Source organism: Dendropsophus ebraccatus, chromosome 3, assembly GCF_027789765.1.
Source record: "Dendropsophus ebraccatus isolate aDenEbr1 chromosome 3, aDenEbr1.pat, whole genome shotgun sequence".
Lineage (NCBI taxonomy): Eukaryota > Metazoa > Chordata > Amphibia > Anura > Hylidae > Dendropsophus > Dendropsophus ebraccatus.
Window position 1 is genome coordinate 179,020,546 of NC_091456.1, and position 12,319 is coordinate 179,032,864.

Here is a 12,319-nt window from a genome sequence, read left to right on the forward strand (position 1 = left end):
CCTTTTAATTCATACTGTAAAGCAACTAGCTGCAGCAGGAGCCCTCCCCCATGCTTCTGTCTATGGCAGCAGCCTAGAAATACTAAATCTCGTCCATTTGGGTTCAAAGATACTAAGTATCCTGCAGGCAGATAAACACTGTGGGCAACTTTTCCCTCTTTTTCTCAGTTTAGCATTCCTTGAAATATTTTCACACTTATTAATGGCAACAAATAACATATAAAAGTGTAAAAAAAATTTTTTACTCGATTGACAAGATAATATTATGGTGCAAGAATTAACAACTTTATAAGTAAAAACAGAAAACTATGTAAAAAAAATATTTTCTAAAGTTTTAATGGACTGAAAATAGTCAAATAGAAAATATAGTGGCTGTCTAGTTGGATAAATAGCAAAAAATTCATGAAAATTCAACTTTACTGGCCTAAGAATCTGGAAGTAATATTAAAGGCAACATAAATAAAGGATTTTACAGTATTTGGGATTTGAATAGTAAACCCTCCTGAAATACTCTGTGATGCTGTTATGACAATAAGAATATTACAAAACAAACATTAGGCAGAAATGAAACAGAGAACATGAAATAAAACTTATTTTCCGTACAACAATTTTTCACATTGAAAAAAATCATTGCCTAAAGTTTAAGCCATAAGAGGTCTATGTACTATGGCATTTGCTTTACACTGCTGTTGTTAGCTTCAATCCCTCTCTACTAGGAGCCAGCCATAGGATTGCTGTTATCCTGTCTCTGCTATTAGCCATAGGTTTGCTGCCTCTGCTACCAGCCATAGCTTTGCTGTCTTTGCTATTAGCCATAGGATTTCTGCCTCTGCTATGAGCCATTGGTTTGTTGCCTTTGCTACCAGCCATAGGATTGCTGCCTTTGCTACCAGCCATAGGATTGCTGCCTCTGCTACCAGCCATAGGATTGCTGCCTCTGCTACCAGCCATAGGATTGCTGCCTTTGCTACCAGCCATAGGATTGCTGCCTTTGCTACCAGCCATAGGATTGCTGCCTTTGCTACCAGCCATAGGATTGCTGCCTTTGCTACCAGCCATAGGATTGCTGCCTTTGCTATGAGCCATTGGTTTGTTGCCTTTGCTACCAGCCATAGGATTCCTGCCTCTGCTACCAGCCATAGGATTGCTGCCTCTGCTACCAGCCATAGCTTTCCTGTCTTTGCTATTAGCCATAGGATTTCTGCCTCTGCTATGAGCCATTGGATTGCTGCCTTTGCTACCAGCCATAGGATTGCTGCCTCTGCTACCAGCCATAGGATTGCTGCCTTTGCTACCAGCCATAGGATTGCTGCCTTTGCTACCAGCCATAGGATTGCTGCCTTTGCTACCAGCCATAGGATTGCTGCCTCTGCTACCAGCCATAGGATTGCTGCCTTTGCTACCAACCATAGGATTGCTGCCTCTGCTACCAGCCATAGGATTGCTGCCTCTGCTACCAGTCATAGGTTTGCTGCCTCTGCTACCAGTCTGCTCAAGTAATTACCTAAATCTGGGCTGTCTGTGTTAGTTTTCTAGGCTGTTATACTATCATTTCAGCCTACTGCTGTGTGCTAGGTTACGAGATGATTTAGCATGAATATGAATTTCTTTTGGTATGGTCATCACTGTAATGATCTCTATGACATATTTGGCTGCAAAAAGCAAAGTGTAGCTACGTAGGGAAAAATACTAAGCTAAAGTATATATGTTACTAGCTTGTATACATATAATTAACATTAGCATGTACACATACAGGGAGAGGCATTCAGGTGGTATCAGCAGCCTATTGGTCTATAATACAAAGAATGAAGCTGCAAAGCAGCGTCAAGTACTTACACACTGAAGCCCAACACCGTTATTTAATTTATTAATTTTTTTTCCCTTTAATTTTTTTACTTTCAGATAATAATACCCTATATGCTCATGTGACGACCACACAGCTACAGTCTGATATTTTATCCATTGAATGTATACAATTACATTTTTATTAAAGGGCTGAATACAAGAGGAATCAATACAGCAGGTATATTGCAAACCTGTATAGCTGCATTATATATATTGTATTTTTTATCATTTACATCATTCAGCTGGTGAAGTCATTGTAATTTGTGCAGAGCTCCGTCCGTTCTTGCACTAATCTTTAGCACTGGTTAGGTGTGTGGGTAGATGATATCAATAGGCCGCAGCAGAAAAGTCTGCATTACCATCACTGTAGACCTTGTGACTTCTTATGTAAGGGAAAATGAATCAGCGCTGAGAAGGAGAATAAAATATAAAGTAAAGATATCACAGCACAAGGAAAGCTACCAGTGGACTAAATCTGAGTCTCCAACCTGTGAGGTGTAAGAAGTAAGGGGTATTTTGCTCAAGCATAACTTTTTATATGTTGTTACCCATGGTGAGACTAACAATTCCTTCCTACTTGTTATTATCTATTTAGTCTCCTTCCACTAGTTTTCAAATGCTGCTTTCTGCTAAAGACACAAAAAACTGTATCTGAGCTGTTCAGTCCGTCTCTGCTCTCAACCCTCTCCTCCCCCTTCCCTTGCGAAACAGCTGATGTAAGCTAGTCCCTATATGCAATTTACTATCAACTTTGTATTGTCGAAAGGATTCATCACAGAGTTCATCAACAACTTGATCTCAACTTGACCTCACAGCATTACAAAGAAGCTACAAGGTAGCAGATACAACTTGCCAGGGACTTGTTTACATAAGCCGTCTCAGAAGGGAGGGGGAGGAGGGGGAGACAGAGACAAAAGCTCACACACAGTTTTTTGTGTCTTCAGCAGAAAGCAGCAGCTCAAAACTGGGGGAAGGAGACTGAATAGATAATAACAAGTATGGGAGGAATTGTTAGTCTCGCCATGGGCAGCAACATATCAACAGTTATGTTTAAGTGGAATACCCCTTTAAGAACACAGGCATCTGTTCTTACACCCCAGTGATATAAAAGGGTTATCATGGGGTGACATAGCCAATCAGATCGCTTCTTTATTTTCTTACTTTTGAGAATGTTATATCCTGACCACTTACTATGATAAATAATGCTATTGATCCATAATTACAGAGGTGTAACTTGAATCTACTGGTCCCTAGTGCAATGTTTTAACAGGGCCCTATTCTGGTAAAAATTGAAGAGATGAGTGCTGGGGCCTCTTCAAGTAACTGATCAGGGGTCTTATATTGATGACCTATCCCAGAGACAGACCATTAGTTTTCTATGGATAATTCCTTTAAGAATGAATTATTGAATTATTTCCAGTCTTCCAGTACTTATCATCTGCAGAATGTCCCGCAGAAAGTGGTGTATTCTTTCCAGTCTGACACAGAGCTCTCTGCTGCCCCCTCTGCCCATGTCAGGAACTGTCCAAACCCGTAGCAAATCCCCATTGAAATCCTCCTCTGCTCTGGACAGTTCCTGACATGGATAGAGGTGGCAGCAGAAAGCGTTGTTTCAGATTGGAAAGAATACACGACTTCCTGCAGGACATACAGCAGCTGATCAGTACTGGAAGACTTGAGATTTTTCAATAGAATTAAATTACAAATTTGTAAAACTTTCTGACACCAGTTGAATTGAAAGAAGAAAAAAAAAGTGGCTTGGGTACCCCTTTAATATGCATGTAGCAGCTGGATTTGTCAGGGGTTCCATTAGTTGTTCCTTAAAGTGGTTGTTTCATCACTTAAAGCCAATCCAGACCCTCTTTATATGAAGATATATAGATTCTCCGCTATTAACCACAGTGATGAGTTGCTATGAAAGGACAGACCTATTTTGCAGGGGCAATGTATCGCCAGCCGCAGCAATAACAGCCGATACCCCTGGGTCTCTGAAGCCGAATAAAACCCACAAAGCCTATTCATTGCAACCAGTGCATTACATACCCAGGAAACCTGACCTCAGAAGACCGCATCTATATGAAGCTGGAAAATCAATATATGAGAGTACACGTATATGAGAGATCTATGCGCCATGTAATTATAGGGAGAGGCCGGGCACAATATCACACACATATAACGCTATTAGCTGGTGGCCCACCGATGCCGCTATTTTTATCATTATATTGAAAAACCTGCTTATTGAAAAACTGGATTTTCTCATTTTCTCCTCTGAGCCTCCACCAGCAGTGATGATATTGGTTTCATTACTCAGAATTGGCATCCAGAAGATTTAACATTTCATTATAAAGGTGGCCTGGAAGTCAGGGCCGCCATACTGAGGGGTCAAATTGTGTGAAATACAGAATAAAACTCATATGAGTCACCAAAAAAAACCTCCATCTGTACAAGGACATACGTGAAGATCCCGGTCTATAGGCAGAGAGGCCTCATCTATACACAGAGAACCATAATCTATACAATAGATATCCCTGTCTATATACAGAGATCCATCTTCTGTACACTATATACATAGATCTTAGACTAATAGACTTATTATCTGTACATAGCTATGCCTAGGCTATATCTATATACGAGCATAATCTCTTACAGAGTCCCTCAAATATAATGCTGGCTATGGGGAAGAAACGTTATGGTCCTCCTCAAGCTCCTGGGCCCAGGTGCAACTGAACCCTCTACAGCCCCTATACCTATGTGTAGTGTCCCAATCCAAATGTGCCACTAAGCTTCTATTCCACCTATAAAAAGGTATCTCTATCAGATTTCACACTCTGGGATGATGGGTGTCCTTTTGCACTGTCACCACTTGGTGTCTCACTCTCCCCTAACCTAACAAAACAGCTGAAGGTATGAAGGGTTAACTTTTACTGTGTTATGCTGTTGTCCAATCACTGGCTTGGGTGCCTCACACTTCTTTACCTATCACACCCTTACACTCCACCCTTTCTAGCATTTCCCCCATCAATAGGAGGTTAGTCCCGGTCACCCCTATATAGGACACTTAGATCCGGGTGGGAGGGATCTTCTAGTTAGTCCTCTGTTAGTTGGAGTTGGAGAGAGACAGTAGACAGTTCTGACGGGAGTATTGGGAGCAGTACTAAATCCAGTGATGGGGTATCTATCACCTGAGTAAACCTTACCTACGCCTGAGATAACCATCTTGGATCTAGTCAGGACGATCCAGAAAAGGGTTTAGTCGACAGTGGAGCAAAGAGCCTAAGCTGAAGTACTCCATTGTAAACTGCTCAACCGACTTGGAAACATTAAAGGGTTAGCTATACCCAATTGCTCAACCCTGGGACTTGTACTACCAGACCTGACACTCTGTGGGCTCTTCTGGCAAAAGGCTGTCTTCTTTTTCTCTCTTCTTGGCCTTGACCGTGAGTACAAGCTTCTTCTTCTTCTACACAAGTCAAACTACAAGTTATTCCTGCAGAGTTCTTCACTTATTAGGTAAGGTCCCAAGACAGTCCCTTAAAGGAGTTATCCAGTGCTCCAAAAACATGGCCACTTTTTTACATAGACAACATGACTCTTGTCTCCAGTTCAGGTGGGGTTTGTAATTAAGCTCTATTCACTTCAATGGAAATAAGATACAAAACTCCACCCAAATTGGAGACAAGAGTGGTGCTGTCTCTGGAAGAAAGTGGCCATGTTTTTGCAGCACTGGATAACCCCTTTAACCTACTCTACTCAAGCTACACTTCTTTATCTACACTACAAGCACCTACACCAATCCTTCTGTGTTGTCCACCAGGAGAAAGGATATTGGTTTTTGTGATTATCTGTTGCACACTTCCACTTTTCCAAGTCTTAACTTGTATTTCACTGACGATTCCTTAGTAAAGTGTTATCCTGGTGAAGTGTTGGCTATTTTTTTGCACCGCACCTGCACCCACACACCCAGTAATACCTTTACAAAGCCTAGTGTTAGTATACCTGGGGGTGGGCATACCACTCCTGGCCACTGTGCCAAGTGCCTAGTTTGTACCACCACACCTAGCCCACTGCTAACAACACCTAGCAACCTCGCCATACGGCATATGCTCCTGGATCCATAATCTATACGGTGGATCCCTCTTTGTACAAAAAGACGCCTAAAAATATATCTAAAAGGAGAACTCCAATCTCCAAAGCAAAATCCAAGTCTATCTATCAAAAATCCTATTTTCCTGCATATTAGGAGAACGGCTGAACACAAAAAGTACAAGTGATACATTGATCTATTCAGCATTTATATCACTAGTTTATGCTGCCCTCATTTAAGGCCACATAAAACTAGTGGCAGATTCCCTTTAAACTATATGCAAAGGCCCCGTAAGAGATTTCTAGCCTACACCCCAATATTTCTTGTATATTAGTTAGAAGTAGGTTCCAGCTGCCTATCATTCTCTTACTAGTGCAACCTACTAAAACAAATCAAGCATATTACAGTTAATAGAATATAGAAATAAGGGGAAGTGGGGGATGCAGCTGCAACTTCTCAATGAAACAGAGAGGAGACAGGGAGCAAATCTGATTGGCCAGATCATCATACCAGGAGGTGCCCACCCACACAGATCAATATAAAGTCACTCAGATAGGTGACAGAATGGTCACCTAAACACATGGATGGAAGGATTGCCACTAGACAGGTGGGACAGACAATTGCTCTAATGATAGACTAGCAGCATAGTCATTCATAGCTGGATGGATGAATGGATCACCACATCACGTGAAAAGCACATGCAGACTGGACTGGACACACACGGTAGTCAATGTGGATGGCCTAGCTCTGTCGTTTAGGGTGCACTAAGCTCTAGGATTGGTTATGAATGTCAGATTGTCCTGGACACATTCATGTGAAGCTGGAAGCTACTCACTTCATAGCTTTCCCTCACAGCAGACGTATGTCGCGCTGGACTTAGACCCTGGAGGGCAAGGAGATGGAGCTGCGGATAAGGGTAATTTCTGATCTCATGGACAACCTTGTAAAACAGACAGACAAGAGAAACGGTTAATTCATAAAGAACGGTCGTGTCCAGCCTGACTATGAATGTCGAGCAAACACCATCCACATCACTGCAGAGCTGATGGGCCTGTATGGGGTGAGTCTTTTATAAGCCAAAAATATGACAAGGACATTAAGTCAAGACAAGAAGAAGACTAAAAATTTTCCTCCCGACCCCCGACATGCATGTACTCTCAATGGGGAGAGGGGAGTACACCGCTGCTAGACACCTCTGGTACCAGGAGCACCAAGAGCACCAAGAAATCTATACCTGACCTCAACAGTTTCCATACACATAAAATAATAGACCAGTTTTATGAACAAACACTGTAGCAGCCAGCAACTCTTGTAAATATATTCAAAATGCACTTTAATGGATGGTCCAGGGTGCCCCCCCCCCCTTTCCATTTAGAGCCCTGCCACACCTAAGCTCTTCTTTTACCTATAAGGGTATGTGCACACTACGGAATCCTGACGGAACACCGGCTGCGGATTCCGCAGCTCACACCCGCTCGCGGACACCCGCATCTCCGCTGCTCCTATAGCCTTTATTGTATGGTTTGCCAGATTCCGCCGTCCGCCCAAACAATGAGTGGGTTCATTCTTTGGCGTGGATGGTGGCAGTGTCGGACTGGCCCACCAGAGGACTGGAGGATCCTACAGTGGGCCCCCAGCTTTTGAACATGTACTAAGACTGACTGATATGTTTTTTCTCACTGGTTCTTCATTGGCCATATGGCCATCAATTGGATAGCCATAGATTCGGAAAAACTCTCCTATGCTATCAGTATAGAGCATTACCCAAACTATTTAGAGGGACAGGGACTTCTCTTAAATGTCCCAGGCACTGTACTGTACAGTCAGTGCCGGACTGGCCCACCAGGGGACTGGAGGATTCTCCGGTGGGCCCCCAGCTTTAGAACCTGCACTAACATTGACTGACATGTCATTTCTTACTGGTTCTTCATTGGTGAGCCCCCAGGATCATTTCCTCTGGTGGGCCCCAGATACCCCAGTCCGACACTGGACGGTGGAATCTGGCAAACCATACAATGAAGTATATGGGAGCAAGGGAGATGTGCGCGTCCGCGAGCGGGTGTGAGCTGCGGAAACCGCAGCAGGTGTTCTATCGGGATTCTATAGTGTGCATGTCATGCCCCCAGCATCTGCTGTCTACTGTACAGACTCCATATCTCCATATCTACAGGGACCACCTACCTAATGGGGAAAAGTACCTACAGGGACCACCTACCTAATGGGGAAAGTACCTATAGGGTCCACCTATCTAATGGGGAAAAGTACCTTCAGGGACCACCTACCTAATGGGGGAAGTATCTACAGGGGCCAATGACCTAATGGGGAAAAGTACCTACAGGGACCGCCTACCTAATGGGGAGAAGTATCTACAGGGATCACCTATTTAAAGTGGAAAAGTACCTACAGGGGGCCACCTACCTAATGGGGAAAAGTACCTACAAGGGCCACCTACCTAATGGGGAAAAGTACCTACAGGGACCACCTACCTAATGGCGAAACTACCTACAGGGACCACCTACCTAATGGGGAAACTACCTACAGGGACCGCCTACCTAATGGGGAAACTACCTACAGGGACCGCCTACCTAATGGGGAAAAGTACCTGCAGGGACTACCTACCTAATGGGGAAAAGTACCTGCAGGGACTACCTACCTAATGGGGAAAAGTACCTGCAGGGACTGCCTACCTAATGAGGGAAACTACCTACAGGGACCACCTACCTAATGGGGGAAACTACCTACAGGGACCACCTACCAAATATGGGAAACTACCTACAGGGGCCACCTACCTAATAGGGATAACTACCTACAGGGGCCAACTACCTAATGGGGATAACTACCTACAGGGGCCAACTACCTAATGAGGGAAACTACCTAAGGAGGCAATGACTTTAATGGAAAATCTATATACTAGTACATTCTCTGTGTGAATAGTAACATCATTTAGACAGAGAAAATCATCTCATAGACATAAGTGCAGAATGTGGGCACTGATGATGGTTCTGCCTCCTATTATAAGGAGCACCTTCAGGGAAGGAAGAAAGGGAAATAACTGTCAGAGAAATACCATGATAAGGGGTAATGTACTATATGTACTGTAAGGACTGTGTACTGTACTGTCCTTAGTAGTCTTTCCTAGGTAGAGACTACGCAGGAATCAGGATGTAAATGCAGGGCAGGCAGTAACAATGGGGTCTTCTGCCCTCCACCGCAGCATTAACCTCACCTTAATGGGTCCTGACACCAGCCCTGACAAAGAGAGTCTCTTACTCTGGAGGACCTGACACATCCCTGCCTTTAATAATCAGCCCATTCATTTCAATGGGAGTGATGTAATACTTTATTTCCCCTCAGGTGGCGCTGCTGCTATCTTGCCTCATAAGGCTGATCACTTGGGATCTAATTGATGGGGTACTCTTAACAAAAGTGCATTTCTGACATAAGATGACATCATACAACCATCCACACTATCATACCTTATCAGACAACCACAGGCATGCACTGCACAAAGTACCGAGACAGTCCTATAGATGGTTACTCCTTACAATTGTAGTTCAAGATTCCTGTATACCTCAGCTGACCCCCTGTACACATGTACACTCAGTTCAGCCAAGCATGCATAGGTTCATGGGAGTACATCGCTATCAGCCTCTTTTGGCAGTGGCTTATCTCCAGGGACAACAAAAGGACCAGGCACTGAAATTCATCATGCTTGATCTTTCTTTCCTATTACATCATCTATAGCCAGAGAGACAGGAGACATACAAATAAGATAGTCAGCCAGTCCCGCCAAAATGATCATGTATGCTTGACTTTTTTGGCCATTTTTTATGTCTATCCTTTTAAAGACTAGGGAAACACAGCTACTTCCTTGCATAACAGCGCCACCCCTGTCCTCAGGTTGGATATGGTGTTACAACTCGGCTCTATTCACTTTAATGGAACCGAACTGCAATTCCACAAACTGAGATAAAAAATGGCGCGGTTTCTACTCTTGGATAACCCCTTTAAATATATGTGATTTCTTGCTGTCAGACCCTTAAAGCAACTCTGCCAAACCACTTGTACCTTCAGATAGCTGCTTTTAATCCAAGATCTGTCCTGGGGTCCGTTCGGCAGGTGATGCAGTTATTGTCATAAAAACAACTTTTAATCCTGCAGCGCTGTGTCTAATGGCCGGGGCTTACATTTCTATATGCATTAGGCTGGCACACCCTCTCTGTCCTTCCTCCCCACCCTCCTCATCATTAGGCAAATGGCTTCCTATTCCCCACCTGTGTGTATAATGAACATGGGCTGGATCGTTAATACACCTGTGCAAAGCTCAAACAGAAGTAAATGTTCCTGGATCATTCCTAATAATGAGGAGGGTGGGGAGGAAGGACGGAGAGGTGGTGCCAGCCTAATGCATATACAAATGTAAGCCCCGGCCATTAGACACAGCACTGCAGGATTAAAAGTTGTTTTTAGGACAATAACTGCATCACCTGCCGAACGGACCCCAGGACAGATCTTGGATTAAAAGCAGCTATCCGAAGGTACAAGGGGTTTGGGGGGGGGGGGGAGACAGATTGTGGGTACAGAGTTGTTTTAACTAGGCCGGATCTCTCCTCCTTATGGTTTGATGGACATCTCAGCTTGAAGGATAAGAAACAGAATATGGAAATTCCTTGTGTCCGCCAGTTCTGGTACATACTGAGTGTATAGTGACAGTGCGGCTGGTTCGGCTGTCCTCTACGAGCTGTAATACGTCTCATGGACAGGCAGACTTCCCGTTTTCTTGATTCCACTCAGGATGTATGAAAGGAGCTATTACCAGTAGAGAGGCTAAACCACTTATACGGAAAGTAATCCGGGAAAATGAGGGCTCGTGAAGAGCTCTGACATTCAACATAAAGGACGGCTCTGCGGGGGCAAAAGTGACTGCAATTTACTGCATCTCCTCTCGTGGAGAGCTTGATGGCTTGTAAATACAGAATAACGTGAGCGCTAGTGCCGGGTATTATCCTAAAGCTGGGTAGCATAAGGCTTCCAAATGCACGGGATACATGCGTCAATGCTAGTCAGGGTTCCCCAGAGATGGTCGTCAATATGAACTTAAAGGGATATGCTCTTCTCAGCATGTAGCAAGCTGATCAAGGAGGGGTCTGATCGTCCGGCACCCACCAAATTCTAAGAACGGTAACTTACGCAGCCAATGTGGCCTGGGCTCCATTTTTATTCATTCATTGAGTTTAGCACGTGAAACGTTCAGCAGCCCATAGGGAATGAATGGAGCACACTTTATGGTGGTCAGTACATGCTCCATTCATTCCAGGGATAATTATGTCTCCGATCTCTGGATCAGTGGTTGGACCCCCAACACAATCAGCTGGCTATCCCCTAGCTCTATCACACCTTAAACCACAGGGGTCTTGAGGGAGTTTTGGTTTCTAAAAGGAGACCTACCCCCTCTTCCTGTCACCTTTCCTCAAAACATCTTATCCTAGCTCCCTGAATTGTTATGTTCCTCAACAACATCTCCTGGAAATATGGTTATTACTAAAGATGGGCGAATCTGGAGCACATTCATGTTTATCCGAAACCAATCCTGCGGGGTAAGAAGAAATTGAGAGTAGCTCTAAGACTGCCTGGACTTCTTAGGGTTGTATCTAACTTCTTTAGCCGGTAATAAAGTGGCTCCACAATCAGGTTGGACGAACCCAAACATGCTCCAGATTCGTTTAGGTTTCCAGAAAGAATAGCAGAGGAATCTCAAAGAATCCAAGTATTCTTGTCTGTTATGAACCATATTGTATGTATGAGTATGGGATTTATGGAAAAGTTTCCATAATTTCCTTCTAAACGTATGGGGTCCAGTAACACGTTATGATAGGTTTCCAAACAATCGGCAATTGTCAACTTGACCCTCCTGGCCTTGATATATCCCTGATCTTTCATTTTCGTCTGCTCTTCTAGAACCTGTGTAACCTAAATAGACAAGTATGTAACAGCCAACACCACTGAACAGAAAGCCAAGGAAAACTAGATCCACCAAACCATGGCCACCAGCCTGAACTATGCAAAGATCTGCAAACTCTATATACAATGGGGAAAACCAATATTACATACATTTTCTCAAAAACAGGGATGGAAAAAAGTATGGACATCTAAGTCCTCAACATTGGACAACTATGTGCTCATTGGAATACATGTGGCAAAAATGAAGATATGAAATTTTCACTGCATATGGTGCCTGTCTGTACTAGTCAACCTTTCCCGGTGAAGAGTAGAATTTCTTATTTTTTATAGAGTGACCATACATACTATGGCCTTATCTCCGTCAAGAACAAGGAATGGGGATCCCATTGGAGATCATGCTTTTACGACACGTCTTATTTCTCAGCTTTA

The 12,319-nt window shown here is 43.6% G+C and overlaps 1 protein-coding gene across 1 annotated transcript in view; it reads right to left on the bottom strand.

The window, feature by feature from the left end:
* ARK2C (arkadia (RNF111) C-terminal like ring finger ubiquitin ligase 2C) overlaps positions 1–12,319 on the bottom strand; it is a 73,932-nt gene that overhangs the window by 2,853 nt on the left and 58,760 nt on the right. Inside the window, exon 5 of the mRNA XM_069964847.1 lies at positions 6,765–6,869. Within this exon, the coding sequence (XP_069820948.1) occupies positions 6,765–6,869 (105 nt within the window). The remainder of the gene's footprint in view (positions 1–6,764; positions 6,870–12,319) is intronic.